This window comes from Heptranchias perlo, chromosome 21 (assembly GCF_035084215.1).
Source record: "Heptranchias perlo isolate sHepPer1 chromosome 21, sHepPer1.hap1, whole genome shotgun sequence".
NCBI lineage: Eukaryota > Metazoa > Chordata > Chondrichthyes > Hexanchiformes > Hexanchidae > Heptranchias > Heptranchias perlo.
In genome coordinates, this window is record NC_090345.1 from 35,401,476 (window position 1) to 35,424,962 (window position 23,487).

General features: G+C 42.0%; 1 protein-coding gene across 1 annotated transcript in view; it reads right to left on the minus strand.

Annotated features, from left to right (window-relative positions):
• LOC137340126 (myoferlin-like) overlaps window positions 1-23,487 on the minus strand; it is a 212,238-nt gene that overhangs the window by 146,868 nt on the left and 41,883 nt on the right. The window contains exons 6-14 of the mRNA XM_068002457.1: window positions 17,781-17,947; window positions 17,292-17,420; window positions 15,121-15,183; window positions 14,981-15,031; window positions 13,859-13,889; window positions 10,161-10,276; window positions 8,538-8,664; window positions 5,170-5,273; window positions 5,001-5,069 (exon numbers count right to left, since the gene is read on the minus strand). Coding sequence (XP_067858558.1) covers window positions 5,001-5,069; window positions 5,170-5,273; window positions 8,538-8,664; window positions 10,161-10,276; window positions 13,859-13,889; window positions 14,981-15,031; window positions 15,121-15,183; window positions 17,292-17,420; window positions 17,781-17,947 — 857 coding nt within the window. The remainder of the gene's footprint in view (window positions 1-5,000; window positions 5,070-5,169; window positions 5,274-8,537; window positions 8,665-10,160; window positions 10,277-13,858; window positions 13,890-14,980; window positions 15,032-15,120; window positions 15,184-17,291; window positions 17,421-17,780; window positions 17,948-23,487) is intronic.

Consider the following 23,487-nt stretch of genomic DNA (forward strand, 5'->3'; position numbering starts at 1 on the left):
AACTGCAAAAGCTGGACACAGTCAGACAGAAAAAGGCAGAGAGAAGAATGCAATACTGGAGAGAGGAGGTAGAAAATTAGCTTCAAGTCAAAAAGGTGGCCCATTGAAGTAGGATAGCACAGCATGTTCATTATATTATGGCCCCCCCAAGTTACACTGACAGGAATAAGTGTATCCTGTCAAATGTGCTGTACATTGGGATGGGAAATAAAGCAGTTCAACAATTCACTTCAAATCTAGCCTCACCAAATGTTTGCTTGGTCTGCCTTTGGGGAAAAAGAAACTCGTGAGAAAGATGCCAATATCCTGTTCAGGTCACAAGGCGGCATGATGGTTACACCCCCAGGCCACTATTACATCAGTAAATACAGGGCAGTACAAGTAAATAAAAAGATGCTCAGACTGCTTATTGGAGCAACTGATACCACTGAACCCAAGGAGGTATTGATAGCAGACCCAAATTTATGACAATAATCCAGATCAAAAAACTTCAGAGTTTTAAAATTTCAAGACCATAAAATTGGAACACTGTTTGGCACACTGCGCAGAAGATTTTTTGAATACAAAGTTCTACTGTGATGGAAGCTCAAATGACTCACTTTTGACAACAATTTCATAAACAACTCCACTGCAACTTTTGCCACTTAAATGTCAACACAGACTCCACAACTTAGACTTTGCAAATTATCAGTACACAAAGTAGAGGAAGTCCCACCAAAACTGGTTAAGTAGGGTCACATAAGTAAATCAGTCACAACCATGAAACCTCCATAACTAAAACAGCAAATTTCAAAACTTTATTCCAATCTGAACAAGTGGGAAGGTTCCAGCTCCCAAACAGTGCCCAGCAAAAAAGGCAGCATGAGGCACAGGATAATTATACATTACTACAACAACTTGCATTTATAAAGCACCTTTAACATAGTAAAATATCCCAAGGCACTTCACAGGAGCATTATCAAACAACATTTGTCACCGAACCACGAGGTGGCATTAGGACGGATTACCAAAAGCTTGGCCAAAGAGGTATGTTTTAAGGTCCATCTTAAAAAGGAGAGGGGGGGGGGGGGTAAAGAGAGGCAGAGATGGAATTTCACAGCTTCAGGCCCAGGCAGCTGAAAGCATGGCCACCAATGGTGGAGCGATTAAAATTGGGAATGCGCAAGAGGCAAGAATTGGAGGAGTGCAGAGATCTGAGGATTGTAGGGCTGGAGGAAGTTACACAATAGGCAGGGGTGAGGCCACAGAGGGAATTGAAAACAAGGATGAGATTTTTTAAAAATGGAGGCACTCCCGGACCAGGAGTCAATGTAGGTCTGCAAGCACAGGGGTGATGAGAGAACGGGACTTAGTGCAAGTTAGGGATACGGGCAGAGTTTTGGATGAGCTCAAGATTATGGAGGGTGGAAGATGTGAGGCCAGCTAGGACACCATTGGAATAGTCCAGTCTGGAGGTAACAAAGGCATGGATGAGGGTTTCAGCAGCAACCGAGCTGAGGCAAGAGCAGAGACAGGCGATGTTACGGAGGTGGAAGTCGATGGCCTTGGTGATGGAGAAGATGTGTGGTCAGAAGCTCATCTCAGGGTCAAATAGGACACTAAGGTTGCGAATGGTCTGGTTCAGCCTCAGACAGCAGCCAGGGAGAGGGATTGAGTCAGTGGCTCGAGAACAGAGTTTTCAGCAGGGACCAAAGACAGTGGCCTCCGTCTTCCCAATATTTAGTTGGAGGAAATTTTTGCTCATCTAGTACTGGATGTCAGACAAATGAGACAGTGGAAGGGTCGAGAGAAGTAGTTGTGAGGTTACAGCTGGGTGTCATTAGCATACATGTGGAATCTGACATGTTTTCGGATGAGAACTAGGAGAGGAGCCAAGGATAGATCCTTGGGGGACTTGAGTTAACAGTGCAGGAGCAGGAAAAGAAGCCATTGCAGTGATTCTCTGGCTACGACTGAATAGATTAGAAAGGAACCACGTTATTACACAGTCCTAAAATACACTGAGGGACTGGGGCAATTCTAAACTCTAACTTAAGGGAGAATTCAATGTACATTTGTGCTAATTTGTTAAACTAGAATATTTTGAAGGATTGTCATGATTTTAGGCTGGAAATGAAATTTGTTGGTTCTGAATGGCTGAGGATCATTTTTGCTATTTACACATCACAATGACAAGTGACATGATTGTTTTTTTTTATTTGGGAGTATGTTTTGCTCTGTTTAATGTTGAAAAATTCCTTAACTGGGAGGTTTACAATGGTAGTTTGGTTAAAGAATTCTTTAACCTTACATGCAAAGCAAAATAAAGCCCTGCACTCCAGCTGGCCTTTAAAAAGGTGTTGAAAAGCATAGATGAGGCAGCTGTAAGCCAACTATTCGGCTTAAATGATTAGTGCAGATCAAGGTCACACATTCAGATTTAGTCCTCAAGCGAGACTTGGAGATTAGAAGAACTACCCCCACCTCCTTCGAATAGTGCACGTTTGAACCCAACTCAAGGAAAGACCAGTGATGCTGTGTGGATTAGCTTCTTCAGAAAAGGAGCTGGAGAAATATCAGATTAGGAACAGATTTGGAGAGATAAGCCAAGAATTGGGGTGGGATACAGAGGAACTGCCACCTGCCACTCTGACTTGTTGCCGATCATGGCCCAAATTCTGGGAATGGGGTATTTAAATAACAGGGATGATCCCCATGCTCTTATGGGTTCTTGTAAACAATGGGCCATAATTTGCTGTGACAGGGCATCTACCATCAGTTAGACCTGTCCTTGCACGTTTAGGTTTTTCGTTTTTTTTTTGTGTGGCAAGTTGCTGAAAGTGCGAGCTGATAATGGGGCAGGGAGGGAAACAGGGCAAGCAACTATGTATCTCCTTAACCAATAAAAGATTGAAGGATTGTGAAATGAACAGTGAAAGGATTGAAAAGGAAATGTAAATTATAGTGGGGGAATTCAATGTCAAATCAGGTACAGAAAGTGTAGGAGAGAGGGAAAGCAAGACTGGATTAAGAGAGAGAGAACAAAGCTCAAAGTAAAAAAAAAGTTACATTTTAAATTTGACATATTTAAAATCTCCAACAATATCTGAAGGAATGAAACACCACACTTGTAAAATAGTTAACTTTCACTGTCAGATGTTGATTGGCAGTAGTTAAGTACCCTTTTAGCGATATGCAAGAGTTGAAATGATAAGACTTAACTTTGTGGCGAGTTTAGTTTGTATCTACTGCTCAATGGCGAGGCAGAGTGCAAGATGCCCTTTTCACAAAGCTAACAGTGGAGCGGCACAACTTTTGGATTTTGGCATTTAAATGCACATCTGCTCCTCACCGGAAGTTGCTGTACCGCTTAAGTAACAGTGAGTGCCATTAGCCTCACTGCTATTTTGAGAGCAAAATTTAGCCCATTGTACCTCAGTACTGGTGGAAAGAAACGGATATCAAGAGCATCTACTGCACATTCCACCAGTTTTTCATACAAATTAAAAATCTTCTGTCTGCATAAACTTGACTTCCTGAGGTCACATTCCCTGTCAATTGTTTCCACTATAATGTCAATTTTCACTTTTATAATGGACACTGCCTTTGTAAACTTGCACACTGTAATTACACCCTCCTGGTGCCAAGGTGACACTGTAGAGCCTTCACTGGTTGTGGGAAGGGGTAATTAAATTGTGACAGCTGATATAGGCAGTTTCCATTATAAATATGGACATGGAAATTTATGTTAACGAAAAACTAAGGACAGAATGTAAATGTTAAAGTGAGGACTGAATTACATCTGCTTAATCTGGTCTAATTACCCTCCGCATTCTAGCCCTGTTTCACCTGACGATCACATGACTTGTTCAAAACCACAGGCAATTGATGAATCTTATTAAAAATGTTATGCACACACACTTCCTGTTTAATTAAACTTCCTGTCACAATTTTTTTGTCATGCTTTTGTTAACATTTAATATTGAAACTGCCAATGTAAACATTGAAATCCTATAATGATTTGGTTGCAGGCTTTGGCTACTAGTTGTGTCTGTGGCACATCTCCCAATGTCCAGCTACTTCCTTTGCCATGCTGTTTCTCAGCCAGCCTACAGATAAATAGCAGTTTCACTGAAACTTAAGTTTTATGCAATTACTTTCTTTTGCTTTACTTATCAAAGACTGCAGAAATCCTGCCTCCAATGATCCTCTTCAACCTTTTCAGCCTGTCTGCCACCCAGTCTGAGCGATTTTGCAACTCGCCCAGTCTTCCAATTCCTGCCAGCACCCCAGACCAAGCCACTGCTGACATGTTTCTGTGCTTCAGAACTTCAGTGCTGTTAAACCTGGACCCCATTTCTCTTTGCCAGTCACATTAAGGCACCAGCTGTGCCTCAACACAACTTCCATATGCAATGTGACTAAACCCACAATCCCACTCCTAACTGGCTACTAAGCCACCAAACTTGGCCCCACATCTCCCCTTAAGCTGACCCTGGCCCCCTCCTCTCCCTGCCTTATTCTGCTGGATACAAGTTTACCAACTGTAACTCAAAGTGTTCAAAATTGTTCTTTATTTAACAACTTCCTTATACCCTGCTATAGATAATTTATAGACTTCCATCTTGCTACCACATCTCAAAATGATTTTAAACAAAAATCACCTACATTCTATTACTGTGGCCTCAGGCTTCCTTCAATTCCTGCCCTAGCTGCTATCACCAGCATCCTGATCCAAGACATGCTATGGTCACCTTTACATCACCATGCAGCAATTCAATAGTAATTAAATGGATCAGAGAACCTCAATACACAACTCATCAGTGCACAGAGATCCATCATCTCAGAAAAAAAATCTGGGGGACAAAGGTAAGCATTCGAACAATACAGCAAAAAGATCAGAATGGGTAGTAAAAGGCATGAATGTGGCAGCGGCTACTCCCCTGACTCACCATGACCAATGTCATTGGGCATCTACAAAAACAATAAATCACAGTTCATGAAACTGAGGCAGATCCTACCTTGACTTGAAGGTTGATGGCTTGATTCCACTCAGGATTTGCATTTTTTTCTATTATCTTTGTACAAAGCTACAACAGGACAAAGTCAGTGTTAAAAACACAGGGCAATGGGTAAGAAACTAGAATTCCACACTGAAGTCACAGGAAATGGACATGGCCAGATTCTCACCTTTTTCCCAGCAAAGCCAACTTCCACATATGGGTCCACAAGGTTTTTCTTGTCAGACCCTGCTCCAAATATTGACTTAACAGTTTCTGCAAAGGCATCATCCACTAAATGAATGAGGAAAAGAACATTAGTTTGATTACAACTTACAGTCACTAACTTATTTCATCAGTGCATCAATCTAAGCAGTTAAAGAAAGCCAGATGTAATTGACAAATAAAAGTCTAAAGAATGAGCCAGAAAAAACATCAGTTTAAATGCAGTGGATGCCCTGCAACAGTGCACTAAAATAGGACCTTTAACACAGTTACACATCCCGAAGCATGTCAAAAGGTTGAAGCCAAACTGGGGTAAGAGGGATAGGGGCCAAAAGCAGTATTGAAGAGACAGGGTTTTTGAAGGTGGAGACACATTAGGCAGAGCAGTTGGGGGAAGAGAATTGTTGAATGCAGGTGCAAGATGGCTATAGGCTCTACCACCCATGGTGAAATTGGGAAAGGGGAAAACATATAGTAGACCAGAATTGGTAGAGATTAGAATGTAAACAGTGGAGCTCTGTACAAGTTGGAGCTTATGGAGGTTGTTCAGAACAGAGTGCAAGGAAATATAGGTTGTGGTGTTTAGGGGAGCCAGGCTTGAAAGGGTTAATTAGCCAAGGCTTTAGCTGAAACTACTATACCATAACATGCATTGCTTTTAAATTAACTTACTGCAGCTGCAGTAAGTTAACAGCCATGAGAATCTTGTTATTGCAAACTAAGGGAGGGACATAATAGTATCCCCCACTCCTTCAGACATACTGGAATGCTGAAGCTAGCCAGTACTCCTGTCACCTTCAAGGTCAAAGGGTGATTTATCAGCTGCAGGGATTGAGGAACATTGTGCTAAGGATAATGAAAGATAAGGGGGGCCACAAGGCACTTGCTCTTCTGGACAAATGTGTTGTCTATATGATTGGATGTATTTTGCCAGAGTTCTGTTTTTTGGGGTATAACTGGAGAGAGAGTCTAAGTGTAGAGCAAAGAGTACACACCAGGCAGGTAAATGAGATCGAGAGTACGTGCATAAAGGAACGGGGAACAAGGTCACGGCTTCTACCCAAAAGGACAACAGGGTAATATAATTCTCAATTGTGCTTTGTAAACTACTGCTTAAATACTGCAATGTATTGATTCTTGCTTGCGCTAAATAAAGTCATATGGCTACTAACCATTATGGTGTCAGTCTCGAACAATTGAACAGAGTCAAATTGACTACAATTGTGAGAAGTTGAGCCTGGTTGTGGATCAGCATTTCACCGGTGATTGGGGTAACGCAGAAATGGGTGATATTTTGGGATATGGAAATAGATGAGCTGGAGGACAGCTGGCTCAGTTCAGGACCAAAGAAAACATCACAGCTGTGCACCATGGGTTAACATCCAAATAAACAATCAGAAAGTGGGCTGGAACTAGGGCCTGAGGTGCAATGTTTCTGGCATGAGCCAAACAGGATGGCTTCAGTCTTACCAACATTAAGCTGAAGATTGTGGCTCATCCAGACTTAATGACAGACACGCAGTTAGATGGCACAGCCAGAGAACCAGCAGGGGTAAAGTTAGGAAACAGTATGCTTACAGGCAACCTCACCAAGCAGCAGCATACAGATGAGCAACAGGAGGGGCCAATGATGGACCCCTGGGGCACACAGGTGACTGAACAAGAATGGGAAACCCCATTGCAGGAGATGGGGCTGTTAACATTGAGGGAAGAAAGAATGGAACTTTGGGAGGGAAGTGCCACAGAATTTGAACACAAGAAGGTTGATGTAGCTGACTGCCAAGATGTTGAGGGTGAGAATAGGGACGGATGATATCATGTGTAATTGTAATGGTGGCGTTATCATTTGCATCTTTGACCAGGTTGAATGGAAAGCAAAGTAATTGAATAGGAAGTGGCAGAAGAGGTGGAGATTTGGGTGGTGCTAAATTGAGAATCTAGGGGGGAAAAGAGGTAAAAAATGGGCTAGTAGTTGAAGATGAAGAGTTAAGGATGGCCCATTTAAATAAAAAAAGGCAGGAGGGGGGTATGCCCAAGGACAGGGCAGTTGCTGACAATATCAGCTAGCACTGGGTGTGGGGAAGAGGTGTTTGAGTGGTCAAGAGCTGGGTTGGGGTAGGAAGGAAGCAAGGGCAAGAAAGGAGTTGGTGGGTCTCCTGGAGAAGACGTCTAATAAGTGCCAGGGATGCCGGTCAAGAAAGGCATTGGGGCAGGAAGATGGTGAGGCAGCCAAGCGGATAAAATTTGAAGCAAACAGCTTATGGATTTTATAGTGTAACTGCAGTCAGATGAGAGATGTGTGCCATTTGTGCACCAGGGCCCGAGGCCCTTAGATGCAAGGATACTAAGGTGGGTATCACACTGGAAAAAATCGTAGGGGTGAGAGACCACAAGCAATTTGATCGGGAGGAGGGTACTTATTGCACATGTACACAATAGCAACATTCACAAAACTGGGGCTGAGGTGGGGGAGAAAATTGTTTTTCAGAAATTTCTCATTTCACATCACTATTCTCTTGAATTTTTAGGACAAGGAATATTGTTGCAAAATACTTAATTTCAGAGTTGATTCTTCCCACATCTAAATTTTCTACCCTTCTTCCTTGCTCACCCCTTGTCCTATTTTCAGTGGTTACTTCTGCTGGGGTTTGGTTCCACTGTTACAAGCAGCACTCTAGTACCTTACTCAAGGGGGAATTCTTCACACGAGCTTGGACAATGTGTGTCAATAGGCTAGTCAACCGTGGAGGAAGTGAGGCAGCACAGTCAAACCCAACAATATCCTCAGCCTATGTCTTGTACACATGCAATTTCAGCAGGAGTCACTGGATGGTAACAGAGTTGGAATCCTGCTGAGCTCAGCTACTGGTGATGCAGGCACTCAATTACAGGAAGCAACTGGACCTCAGGAGAATTTAAGATTGAGTACAAGAGGTGTTGCATTCAACAGTTGTTTTATGATGACCACACAAGACAAGGAGGAGGAAGAAAATATATCAAGTTAGATTTCACCACCCACCCCACACCAAAAAAAAAGTCACCTTTGAACTTCTTAGTTTGGCCTGCCCTACTTAATGTGGTTTCACCATAGTGGATCTACAGGATGGCTCCTGTTAATTGGAGAAACTCAGGACACTGAAAGCTATTAAATCTGTTAATCAACCCCACCAATAATTATTTGTTTGATTCAAAAACTATGAAATGAACTTGAAACTCAAATCAGATCACTGAAGGCAGGATACTGCAGTTTAAGCAGGATTTTTCTTGTGGCAATATTTATTCCTAGTTACTAAAATTACCATATTCTTCTATTCAACTAGAAACACAACTTACTCTGTGGAATATCCTCTGCTCTGTAAATCTTCAAAAGAAATGTCACCCATCGAAGTGTGAGGCCTGCAGGGAGCAGCAGGTTGCTTTCAACATCGTCATTCTCTTCATTTGCATCTTTTTTTTCAACCTATTGGAACAGATTTTTTAAAAGTTGGCACATTAATAATCATATAGTGGGCTGCAGTGAAGCATAACATTACTTTGCTGTTCCTGCCTCTCAAACTTCTTAATCTAGCCCATCATGAGGGGCTTTGGCAGAGAGATGTCCCACCATAACACTTGCATCGCCCCATGGTATTCAATGATCGTTTAGGTGCAAGCAGTTGCACCTTCTTTCCCTGTAGCCATTTCATTTTATTGCCACAAATCCAACTCAAGCTTGGTGTTGGATTTTGTCAATGAGGACAGACCAGAGGGCCCTTTATGCCCCTGCCCTTCAGTACAGTGCAAAGACTGTGTCCAGGTTGCAGTTGCCATCCATCAGGACCCCCAGGTATTGATAAACAATTGGGTTAGATGCCCTCATACTTTCCCACTAATACTTTGGAGATTCCTTCTCAAGGTGTGCAAAGCCTTAGTAAGGCACTTTCCAAGGCCTTGGAACAAGATCACATGGTGACCACCCAGTCACTAGAAGCCTTCTGCGACCAGTGGGCACCGCTGGACACTGTCCATCTCATCGACCGCAAAAACCAGATCACGATCCAACACTTTCCAAATGCATTTTTAATTTGATTAGGCCACTTGTAATAGTGCTGCCCTTTTTTTTTTGGGGGTGGTGGTGGGGGGGCGCACTTGAAGTGGTATTTATCCTAGTGAAATTGGGCTCATATCCAGTGCCCTTATTGGCCCAGATCAAAATATTCCTTTGTACTACAATTGGGGGCCAACACCATATCCCACTGGCTATCCCGTTATTCAAACTGGTGAATGGAGCACAACAGATCAAGGTGAGTCTGACATCAAGCGAGAACGAGCCCTGCAATTCTTCAATGTATACTCAAACAGACATTCGAAAACCATCTCTTCTAATGCTATTCAACACAACAGGGATTTCAAGTTTTATTCATTATTTGCAAACCATCCATCTTTAAGTACATCCCTATATGCAATATCCTGAATAGGAATTCCTAAATTAGCATCGCTAACTTGAAGTGCTCAAAAACCATCACTACAGTCCATTATTATAATAATTGTAACATTAACCGTGCACATGCATGGATATCTCTGCAATGCACTCCTTGAATAAACAAGTTATTTGTAGTTGGCCACTCGCCCCATGCACGTGTGCACACTTCAGTTACGGTTCATATGACACACTGTTGTGGTCATATCACAATTTTTTTTGCTGGCCAAATTGTCCAAGTTCTCATTAGCAGTCACAGTAACACAATAATGCCTTACAAAACACACTCAGTGGTGATGCACTAACTGTCAGGGTTTGTATTCTAATGAACGCAGTTATCAGCACTTATGATCCTAAACATTACATGCATCTCATTATTGGCATAGGAACACAATTGAACCATTTATAGAACAAGAGGATATGATATACAACTACTGGGGATAACCCTTATTTTGCTACAAGAATTAATTCATACACATGCCACAAAAAATAATTACCGGAGGCTCATCTCCTGTCGCCAGGACAAATAGGCTGACTTTCATGTATCCCTTGGATCCTGTACTTGTGTTTTCAGGATCATGAAGCAGAAGCCATTTCCTTAGAACAGCATGTCCTGTTGGGTAGTGAAAAGCTCAGGTTAAATGGTTTTAACCAACACCAGTCTCAACACCGCATGACAACAGGTCACAGAACTTAGAGAAAATGCATTAGGTTATGCTCAGCAGTGTACATAGGAACAGGAGTAGGCCATTCAGCCCCTCAAGCCTGCTCTGCCATTTGATAAGATCTGTGATCTAACTCCATATACCTGCCTTTGGCCCATATCCCTTAATACCTTTGGTTGCCAAAAAGCTATCTATCTCAGATTTAAATTTAGCAATTGAGCTAGTATCAATTGCCGTTTGCGGAAGAGAGTTCCAAACTTCTACACCCTGTGTGTGTAGAAATGTTTTCTAATCTCGCTCCTGAAAGGTCTGGCTCTAATTTTTAGACTGTGCCCCCCTACTCCTAAAATCCCCAACCAGCAGAAATAGTTTCTCCCTATCCACCCTATCTGTTCCCCCTAATATCTTATAAACTTCGATCAGATCACCCCTTAACCTTCTAAACTCCAGAGAATACAACCCCAATTTGTATAATCTCTCCTTGTAACTTAACGCTTGAAGTCCGGATATCATTCTAGTAAACCTACGCTGCACTCCCTCCAAGGCCAATATGTCCTTCCGAAGGTGCGGTGCCCAGAACTGCTTACAGTACAGCAGGTGCGGTCTAACCAGGGTTTTGTATAACTGCAGCATAACTTCTGTCCCCTTGTACTCTAGTCCTCTAGATATAAAGGCCAGTGTTCAATTAGCCTTGTTGATTATTTTCTGCACCTGTTCATGACACTTCAATGATCTATGTACCTGAACCCCTAGGTCCCTTTGGACATCCACTGTTTTTAACTTTTTACCATTTAGAAAGTACCCCGTTCTATCCTTTTTTGATCCAAAGAGGATGACCTCACATTTGTCTACATTGAATTCCATTTGCCACAGTTTTGCCCATTCACCTAATCTATCAATATCGCTTTGTAATTTTATGTTTTCATCTACACTGCTTACAATGCCACCAATCTTTGTGTCATCAGCAAACTTAGATATGAGACTTTCTATGCCTTCATCTAAGTCGTTAATAAACAGTGAATAATTGAGGCCCCAAGACAGATCCCTGAGGGACTCCACTAGTCACATCCTGCCTATGTGAGTACCTACCCATTATCCCTACTCTGTCACCTTTCACTCAGCCAACTTCCTAATCAAGTCCATACTTTTCCCTCGATTCCATGGGCTTCTATCTTAGCTAAAAGTCTCTTATGTGGGACTTTATCAAATGCCTTCTGGAAGTCCATATAAACATCCAATGACATTCCCCTGTCCACTACTTTAGTCACCGCTTCAAAAAATCCAATCAGGTTTGTCAGGCACGACCTACCTTTCACAAATCCATGCTGGCTCTCTCTGATTAACTGAAAATTCAAGGTGTTCAGTCACCCTATCCTTAATTATAGACTCCAGCATTTTCCCCACAACAGATGTTAGGCCAACTGGTCAATAATTTGGTGGTTTCCCCCTCTCCTTTCTTTAAAAGCAGAGTGACATGTGCAATTTTCCAATATAGAGGGTCAGTTCCTAAATCTAGAGAACTTTGAAAGATTATAGTTAGGGCATCTGCAATGTGGAGAACATTTACCATTATGTATTTTTAATCCATTTTGAATTAAACCATTCCATCACCACAACCAGGTTACAGGATAGAGATCCGGCCCAGGTGGATTGTAATCAGAGTGGCAGGTAAACCAGTAAATGATCAATGGGAGGCTTTCAAAGAGGACATAGTTTGGGTACAGACTAGAGACATTCCCATGAGGGGGAAAGGAAGGGCATCCAAAGCTAGAGATCCCTGGGTGAATAAAGATAAAGATTAAAATGAAACAAAAAAAAGTAGCCTTGTGATAAATGTTGGGTTCATAAGTCAGTAGTGAACCAAGCTGGATACAAAAAGTATAGAGGAGAACTGAAAAAGGAAATAAGAGGGGCAGAGAGAGTTTATGAGACTAGATTAGTGGGTAACATAACATGGAACCCCAGAAGTCTTTTATAAATATGAAAATAGTAAAAGGGTAGTCAAAGGCAGAGTGGAACCAATTAGGGACCAAAAAGATCTTCTAGTGGATGCAGAGGGCATGGCTGAAATACTAAAGAGGTACTTAAAAGGTTGGCAGTACTCAAAGTAGAAGAGTCACCCGGTTCAGATGGGATGCATCCTATATTGCCGAGGGAAGGGTGGAAGTTGCAAAGGCTCTGGCCAAAATTTTCCAATTCTCCTTAGATATGGAAGTGGTGCCAGAGGACTGCAAATGTTATACCCCGATCAAAAAAGGGGAGGAGGATAATCCCAGCAACGAGAGGGCAGTCAGCCTATCAGTGGTGGGGAAACTGAGAATAATCCGGGACAAAATTAATTGGCACTTGCAAAAATGTGGGCTAATAAATGAAAGCCAGCACGGATTTGTTAAAGGGTAAATCATGTTTGATTAACTTGATAGTTCTGTGATGACATTAACAGATGGTTGATGATGGTAGTGCAGTTGATGTGTACATGGACTTTCAAAAGGCATTTGATAAAGTACGATAATAGACTGGTGAGCAAAATTAAAACCCATAGGATTGAAGGCACAGTGGCAGCATGGATACGAAATTGGGTAAGGGTGAGAAAGCAGAGTATTTGTGAACAGTTGTTTTTCGGACTGGAGGGAAGTATACAGTGGTGTCCCCCAGGGTATACAGGGCATAATTTCAAACCTTGCAGATGGCAAGAAACTCTGAAATGTGGTAAACAGTGAGGAGGATAGACAGACTGGTGAAATGGGCAGAAATATGGCAGATGAAATTTAACACAGACCACATTAGATAGCCTGTCCATGCTTCACTGCATGGTCACTGTCCTGTTGCATCCTTCAATTCAGTGCAAAAGTGACATTAAAAAACTCATCTTTTTGGTCTTAATCCTTGTTTTTCCTCAAAGCCTGAGGCACCAATCACTCTCCAGTACCTATCCAATTGGCCATTATTGATGTGTGAACCTGAGTTGTGGTACAGTCCTGACCAGTTTTAGCAGGCTATTCGACCATAAAAAAGGGACATCACAGCTAAGCCCACCCATTATCCACACATGCATATTTCCAGCAGGAATCACTGGATAGCAAAGAGAGTTGAAACCATGGACAGTTTTTTCTCCCTATTGCAGGAGGCCCCATGGCAATTATAGAGCTCATACCAATTCCCAACTAAGATCAGCTAACTTTGCTGAGACCAGGGATTGATCATCTTATTCTGTACAGTGTATCTACTAACTGGATAAATTCTCTGGGGGCACCATGTCCTCTTTTGCTGCTGATATTCAACAGTTTTCTCTTGCTTTTTTTCCTTCAGCAAGAGAAAACAGGAACGACACACCGCTGAAGGAGGTTGGAATGTTACACACAAGCAATGGGAAGGATGATGTAACCACATAGAAATCAGAGTCACAGAATACTTAGCCTCAAAGGAAAGGGGCCAGATGTAAACAATAACTTCCTTCAAATATCTAGCAGTTTTAGGAAGGTGGAAGAAAGCATATTTTTCCAACAAAGTTTAAAAATGATGCTACCCACCAGGTTCATCATACACATAGCCAATGTCCAGCTGAAAAACAAATAAAATGGTTAATTTTAAATTAAGTCTCACATCGTTTTGCAGACAGGCTCAGCTCAAACAGCATGTGGCAAATGGTAATGTGTTAATATCTGGGAATTGTGCACTGCAGACACACAAGTGCCGGGCAATGACCATCTCTAACAAGAAGGAGTCTAACCATCTCCCCTTGACATTCAACGGCATTACCATCGTCGAATTCCCCACCATCAACATCCTGGGGGTCACCACTGACCAGATTCTAAACTGGACCAGCCACATAAATACTGTGGCTACAAGAGCAGGTCAGAGGCTGGGTATTCTGTGGCGAGTGACTCACCTCCTGACTCCCCAAAGCCTTTCCACCATCTACAAGGCACAAGTCAGGAGTGTGATGGAATACTCTCCACTTGCCTGGAAGAGTGCAGCTCCAACACTCGAAGCTCGACACCATCCAGGACAAAGCAGCCCACTTGACTGGCACCCCATCCACCACCCTAAACATTTACTCCCTCCACCACCGGCACACCATGGCTGCAGTGTGTACCACCTACAAGATGCACTGCAGCAACTCGCCAACGCTTCAACAGCACCTCCCAAACCCGCAACCTCTACCTCTTAGAAGGACGAGGGCAGCAGGCACATGGGAACACCACCGCCTGCACATTCCAAGTCATACACCATCCTGACTTGAAAATATATCGCCATTCCAAGATTTTGACCCAGTAATAATGAAGGAACTCCCTACCTAACAGTACTGTGGGAGAACCTTCACCACACGGACTGCAGTCGTTCAAGGCGGCAGCTCACCACCACCTTCTCAAGGGCAATTAGGGATGGACAATAAATGCTAGCCTTGCCAGTGACACCCACATCCCATGAATTAAAAAAAAAGTATCGAAGCTATCTGCGGAGACCACTTTTAAGTCACTCATTGTCCCATAATTTGTAACAACATGGAACAATTCCGGAATAGGAGAAAACTGAAAACCAAAGGCTTTTTTGAATTGTCAAAGTTAAAAGCAGCTGTGGTGCAGTTATTAAAACCAGAGATAATGTAAAGCTAATATTTAAAAACACAAAAAGGTAAGATTAAAACTTACCTTGAATTCTCCCATTAAAGAGTCTGATCGCAGTGAAAATGAATTGTATACCTAGAGAGAAGGCGATAAATTAAACTGTGGCCTTGGAAACTTTCCACACAGAAGAGTTGTAATTTATTTTAGCACAGAGTGCAACTTACTCTAATTTGGATCGATTCATCAAATAGCTCTTCTGGTGACCGAGTTACATTGTAGAAGAAAATCTGTTGACAGGAAAACATCATTGTTTACAGAGGAACTTACACTGTAGGAATACACAAGAATGAATGCTGCAATATGGCCTGAAGACTAAAAGGGATGATTCCACAATCCCAATAGAGATGTGATTGGAGAAATAGAAGTGGGTCAGAGTTAGGGTCACCGTAACCTCAATTCTCAGATCTGTGCTCCAGCTGAACATGGCTCCGCACCAATAGAATAGGAACACCCCTCAAGACTCATTTCAGTAGAATGATCACCACGTTGACAATCCCCCTTATACTACCACAACATAAAATATATATCTTTTCTTCCCCCAAAAAAATTGTGAAGGGACCTCAATCGTCAGTTTAGATAATACAGTTTGGTGCATGACTGTTCTATAGCTGGTGATGTCCTTGCTACGTTTTATTTGTCCTGTGTAGAAGACTGACAATTGCACAATAGTTAGAAGTACTTCAACTACCATTTTGTATGCTAAAAAGTCAATTTATGTAGATACATCTCTGGCTAAAGTGGTCAATTACATTTCTCCTAATCAATTCTCCCCTGCCCCATATGCTAATTTTGCACAATTAGCACATCAAGTGGGTACTTAGCACTTTTATAATCGGGGTATGCTTCTCATTAGGAGTGGAGAGGTCAATTAGGGATGAAAGGAAAACATTGATTCTGGAAAGCCTGAAAATAGATCTCTTCATAAAAGATTGGAGATTGGTAATCAGAAAGCCTCCCCTGATCCAGGGTGATTAGAATGCAGAACTTGCTACCACAGGAGTAGTTGAGGTAAATAGCATAGATGCATTTAAGGGGAAGCTAGATAAGTACATGAGGGAGAAAGGGATAGAGGAATATGCCGATAGGGTTAGATGTGGCTCATATGGAGCATAAACACCAGTTGGGACGAATGGCCTGTTTCTGTGCTGTAAATTCTAATGATCACCAAAGACCATGCATAAATCCTCCCCTATTCAACCAGAGATCAAATGCATAGAACCACTTGACAGAACTGATATCGCTCTCACTCTCTAATGAATCCACACTTGTCCAAGTGACTGCTAATTCTGTCCCAGATTATCGTTTCTAAAAGTTTCCCCACCACTGAGGTTAGACTGACTGGCCTGATCCTTACACCTTTTGAACAAGGGTGTAACATTTGCAATTCTCCAGTCCTCTGGCACCTCCCCCATATCTAAAGGATGTTTGAAAGATTATGGTCAGTACTTCTGCAATTGCCACCCTTACTTCCCTTAGCAACCTTGGATGCATCCCATCCAGACCGGGTGACTTATCTGGGATGATTGATGAGTGAGGAACTAAGTGAAATTTCATTGCAAAAGTATGCATTCAATCTCAGTAACAAAACTGTTCTTTGGAATGATGTATTTTTATTATGTTTTTTTTTAAAAACCACTTATGCTGTCAGTTTCAGATCATTCTCAATTGGAGGGAAATTAGAACCTCAACCATACCAAACATCTGTATCTTGCTACCTCACACTGGGAAAGGACTGGTAGCCCTCACTGAGCCTCTACATAGAATATTTTGCAGCAGTGAAATGTTACTATTCCTGAGGGGTGGCAATTGCCATTAGCTACACAGGAACATACCTGGTCTGTCTGTTCATTCATGAACAACATTGATGGTAGCTATGGAGAAGTCAGTTCCTCAGACTTACCAATCATCCCAGTAGCAGAAATGTAGTGCCCCAATTACTAATGAACTTTTATTTATATAGCATTGTTCATGTCCTCAAGATGTCCCAAAGCACTTTACATTAAATTGAGTACTTTTGAAGTCACTTATTTATAGGAAGACATGGTAGCCAATTTGCACATAGCAAGGAGATGAATGACTAGTTAATCGGTTTTTGGTGGTGTTAATTAAAGGATAATGTTGGCCAGGACACACAGCATCTATCCTCTTTGAATAGTGCCATGGGATCTTTGACATCCAACTGAAGGGGCAGTGGGACCTCAGTTTAATGTCTCATTAAAAAGGTGCCATCTCTGACAATGCAGTACTCTTGTCAGCACCAGTCTAGATTAGGTACTCAAGTCCTGGATTTTAGCGAATTTTGGTTAGACAGATAGAGACAAAGATTTCTCTGTACCTCATCAAAGTGGGGATTGTTTCCTCTGCGAATCCTTGTTCGATGGGTCTGATTGCAGACTGTCACTTTTACAACAGGTTTTACATTATTACCAGCCAACTGACGAGCTGCAATTATCCTCACCCGAATCTGGAAAGGAAAGATTAAAAAAAAGGCACAATGAGACGCTTCAAAAATATTTAGAAAATAATTTAAAGATCTTTTGCTCAATTTTTGTAAAAAAAGTGAAACCATAACCCTTTGCAACCATTTCCTTTATAAATGGAGTACTGAAGGAGACGTTTGAAGATGGAAGTGCTGCATTTTAAAAACAAGCCTTCCAGCAGCTACAAGTTAGGCAATGGATTATCTGAATTACTTCCACAAGTAATACACATTTACCACAAACTTTCATTTTCCAGCCAGGCTAGCAATGGAAATTTCAACTGAAGGGGCATAAACTAGGCTCAATTTTTGACTTTCCCACTTTATGGAAAGAATGTTATGTACCTGGAAATCCTGAGGTTTGTTTGAAAGAATTCTCTTGCTTTTCTTTTTCCGGAGTCGTTTGCCAAGATGTGCTGCTGTCTGGCCTGGTGCACTGGGAACCCCAGGAGCTCCTGCGCCTCCACTGCCCCCCACTCCATCAGCTGCATCATCTTCATCTTCCTCTTCATCTGTGAATGGCAGCATACTCAATCAAAAAGCACATGGACACAATCTTTTACACACACTTGCCCTAGTCTCAATATCGAAAGGAAGTCCAATATCTTCTGTACTTGTATTCTATTAAATGCCCTGCACATCATGAATCTGAACATGTGCTCACCAGCTAGTAGTAATAAATTGTAAGCTCCAGGCAATGACCATCTCCAAGACAGCCGAACCACCTCCGACATTCAATACCATTACAATCACGGAGTCACCCACTATCAACACCATTGACCAGAAACTCAGCTGGACTAGCCACATAAATGCCGTGACTACTACAGCACCCCTTGCATTGCCCTGGTTAACTCAGCATCCAGACTGGGGATCAAACCTGGTTTGTATGGTTCAGGGATGCAGATTTTACCCATCAGCCATCAGATGAGAACAACAAATCATTTCTTTTAAAAATGTTTTGGGAAAAATATTTGGCAAACCTCCCCTGCCTTTTGTTCATCAGACAATGCAACAACAAAATCAGTATCACAAGACAGCAGACATGACAACTGTGGCCTTTCTTCCAATGAAGGCAATATGTCTTTAACATGGCCAATACTTCTCCAAGGTAGAAGATGGAAGATAAATTCTCAACTATACAGTAGCTCTGCCTTTATAGATTAAACAACTTTCTCCACCTCCTTTCCCAACCTTTAAAAATTCTCTCCCTTCTTTCCTGGTTTCTCCCAGGTCCCCCACACATACTCCCTGCTAGGAAGACAGGTCATTTATTGCCAAGCTTGTATCAATAAACATTCTAGTCAACTGCTTGGAGGCATGGGTATGGCTGTTGGTGATTTGATCTCCAAAATTCCTTCTGCTTAGAGAGTCGGGGAGTCTTTACTCAGTTTGGAGGGTTCCCTCCAAGTCGGAGGGTTCCCTCCCAGTCGGGGAACACTTCAGCAGTCATGGACATTCATCCACCGAACTTCGGGTAAGCGTACTCCAAGGCGGCCTTCGAGACACACGACAACGCAAAATCGTCGAGCAGAAATTGATAGCCAAGTTCCGCACCCATGAGGACGGCCTCAACCGGGATCTTGGGTTCATGTCACGCTACACGTTACCCCACCAGCGAACAAATGTTATCTGTTTTTAATATAATGGGTCATTTGCTGGCTCTCTCTGCCTTCCGGATGTTTCTGCCTCTCTCTGTTTTTTTTCTCTTTTTTTTCCCTGTTTGTTTTTTTGTTGAATGTGTATTCGGGGGTTCTGCAGGTGACACCTCTCTGTCTGAACACGGTGATTGCCTTGGCAACGGGCAGTTGCAGGGGCAGTCTGTAAACACCATGTATTGTTCAATATGTATAAATGCGTAGGCTTCAAGGAGCTCTTGAAACATTTGCCTGAGGAAGGAGAAAATCTCCGAAAGCTTGTGAATTTAAAATAAAATTGCTGGACTATAACTTGGTGTTGCAAAATTGTTTACAATTGTCAACCCCAGTCCATCACCGGCATCTCCACATTATGTTCAAGTGACCATTTTGCATACGTGAACCTTGCCAATGACCCCTTTATGTGGTACTTTTCTGCATTCGGAAGTAACAGGAGATTGCGGCGCGATCCAATTAATTAGACCTTGGCAACTCTCATCCATTACAAGGATAAGAATAAAGATGCAGGTCTTGGTTCACAAGAGACGCTGTATGGGGGAAAGTGCATTCTGACAAAGGTGTTGGGAAAAGGGCTGAATTGTAAACGTGGTACAGTAAGTTGACATGCCAGAATAATGAATCACTGTAGCACCTCCAGGTGATGCAGATTAAAAAGGACAGTGGTGAGCAACCAAAGAAAAGGCTCCGGTATTAGTTACTGAAGGAGCTAGTTACATTTCTGAGTTGTTCATTTATTCCTATTGGGACTAAGAAATAAGAAATGTAACTAAATATCCTTGAACACTATTCACACTCAATATCGAATCCCTAAAGCTAGTCACCTCATTCAACTAAGGGAAAAAAGGAAAGCCCAAGTCAGATTTCTCTTTCAACCCCCCACCCCCACCCCCCGTGCGATCAGTGACACACTGCAGTCCAATCTCACTAATTCTTTCCTGTCTGCCATCCGAGGATGGATCAGTCCCACATTATGGATCATTTCCAACAAAGAACTAGTGAAACTCAGCCATGGAGTTACGACAAACAAGCCAACACAAACCCTTCTGACCAAGCAAAACAGCATCAGCAAACCTATGGTTTTAATTTAGTGCACGGGACGCACTTCAGAAGTACAGCCAGAACTATGAAATCTAGCTTAGAATTATCAACTATTGTTTTAGTTTCAATATATATTATAAAAATCACTTCATTCAGGTAGAAATAATTATGTAGTATTGTTCATAGAGTCCGAGATATGGAAGATCAACTGACACTGGGAAGCCTTGAAGGACAAGGCATTAGGCATCAGGCATCACAATCTGGTTTCCCAGAAATATAGATCAGACACTCATTTAAATATAAAATTTGCCAGCAGCATTTTTAACTCCCAACCATATTCTGTGTGATCAACAATGCAGCTGATTCACTGAAGTGCAGTGGTATTTCAAAGTGAAGTGCAGTTAATGCAAAAACAAATGCAAAGTCATCTCTGGATCATAAATAGAGCTGCTCATTTTATACCAGTAAAGATCAACTGAATAAGTAGGGCATTAATAGTGTCAGTTATGTGAGGAGTCTGCTTATACTCTACACAACATACTGATGTACAAATTTGCACCGTGCTGTGTTTTCCAAAAATGAATAATTTTGCCTAACCAACGATCAAACATTTTCTCTCACCTTGCAAGATCTTATTCAAAGAGAATGAAAAAAAAAATCAAAATTTAAGACAAGAGTGAAATATGAAAAATCTGCATGTCAGGACAGCTTCCTATTATTCATGCTCAGAGTTTTCACAACGTCTAAAATTACAGGAGTGCCTGCAATTCTGCCTTTCAAATTAGCACCACTAATGGCTAACCCATTCCACAAGGCACATAATTGCTCACTTCACTCCACGACGACTACTCTTCCAATAGGCGAATCATAAATTAATTCAGTTTAAGCTAGTTTCTGCTTCAGTGTGTCCTATTAGTTTAATAAATTGAACATTGTGCTGGTGTAAAGAGATCAGTCACAAGTGTTATACGTTGGTAGTTCCAGACTCAGCCTCTTACTGATGTCCTTCCCATCAGCTGGTCATCAAGCAACAGTGTACTGTGTCATATACGGACCATTATCCTAAGAAATCAAACAACCCCATTAAGTGGGACTATGAAAATCAGAGATAATCTCCCAATTTCCCAAAAAGTTTATTTAGTTAACTACTGTCCAAAATAAGGCCATGGGGCCTTCTATAGCTCAACTCTACATCTCTGGTCCTTTGTAAACATCTTAATCCATATATGTTTAAAAGATAACGATTGAGAAGGACATAAGACAGGCAAAGATCAAAGTAATAAATTGGAAAAAAGCTGACTGAAGGGATGAGAATGGAACTAGAAAAAATAAACTGGAAAAAATAAACTGGAAAAATTTACTGAAAGAAATAGAACAGTAGGGGGAAACATTTAAAACAGTGATCAGAGTCCGAGAAACATATCCCACTAAAAAGAACAAACTAGTCAATAATGACACATCATGATGAATAAAGAAATAAAGGCCAAATTGAAACTGAAGAAAAAGGCATACACTAAGTACATAGACAACAAAGGGAATACAAAAAGGTTAGGAAAAAAAGTCAAAATTAGGAAGGCAAAAAGAAACCACAAAATTAAATCAAGGAATATCAAAATATGCTACAGACATAAACAAGAAAAATCAGGATAGGGATAGGGCCAAGATAAACTCAGAGGTAATGACAGCAAAATGGCAGAAATATTAAATAATTACTTTGCCTCAGTATTTACCAGGGAGACTAACTGCTTAACTAGGTGGGCATGATTTTTGATCTCTTAATAAGATGTAAAGATATTTAAGATAGAAAGGGGGAAGGGGGGGGGGGGGGGGGAGAGAAAGAGAAAGATAATTGATAAACTAATCAAACTTGGAGAGGATAAAACCCCAAGTCCGGTTGGATTGCATCCATGCATATTAAAAAAAGTTAGGGAAGAGATAGAGGCACTATAAGATTCATTAGAAAAGGAAATAGTGCAGGAGGACTAGCAGACAGCTAATGTGATTCCTATATTTAAAAAAAGAGCTAGAACCAGTCCAGGGAACTATCGACCAATTAGCATAACGTCGGTGGTAGGAAAGATAATTGATTCCTTACTCAAAGATGTAATAGAAAAACATCTAGAAACCGAAAATATAATAGTCACCGTGGATTTCAAAAGGGAAGGTCATGCTTGACCAACCTTATTGAATTCTTTGAAGTAGCAACAGAAAGGGTAAACAAGGGCAATGCAGAAAATGTAATATATTTGGATTTTCAAAAGGCCTGCGATACAGTACCACATAGTAGGCTCATGACTAAGGTCAGAGCACGTGGAGTCAGGGGACAAGTAGCAGAATGGATAGCGAGCTGGCTACAAAACAGAAAGGGTTAAAGGTAACTACTTAAACTGGCAAAAAGTGGGAAGGGGTGTTCCACACGGATCGGTGCTGGGACCACTGTTGTTCACCATTTACATAAACGATTTGGACTCAGGAATCGGAAGTACAAGTTCAAAATTTGCAGACACCAAATTTGGGGGAATATAATTAATACGGAGGAGGAATTTGACAAAATACAGGAAGACATTAATAAATAGACCTTCACTCATTGCAGGAGGCCACTCTGTCACAATGGACAAAGTTTGGCCTCCACCACCCTCCTCCTAATAATAAAATTCACAAACTTGCACCGTGACCCCGGTGTCCAGACACATTTACCTACCTTGCGGACCCCCTCAGATGTACATCTTCCAGACGGGGGCTGCCGTAGCTGCAGTCATGACCTCCTCGGAGGACGAACAGCATCACCAGCCTCGCCGGCCACCTCTGACACGTGGAGCCCCACAGCACAGTGCTGTGACACATCCACCTGTACAGCAGGAGGGAGGACAACGGCAGAGAGAGATGCATTGCAGAAGGCACTACCCTCGCCACAGGGTCTTCAGACCGAGGCTCAGCTTCCTGGACCTCTGAGCAGCAATGCACAGAGGCTCAGAGTCACTGGAGTCGTGGACATCTGCAGCCTCCTTCATGCAGAGCTGCTCCCGGCTGGCCAGAGCACCATCTTTTTCCTGTCGCTGTCAAAAACACCACTGCCCTCAACTTCTCCTTTGCATCCTTCCAGGGTGCCACCAGGGACATGGCTGACGTCTCTCAGTCGTCTGCACAAAAGAGCCCTGCAAATACACCTACACCCACTCTGCAGTGACACAATGGGTGGCATTACTAATGGGTCTTCATAGTGAACCTCAGGAAAGGGCATTATTGCACAAACCAGACAAGATTTGCAAAGACGTGGCAGTAGTGGTGACAATGTTATGTGAGTTGATCAGAAATTAAATATAGGTAAACACCATGACACACCCTTAAACACCCTTGTG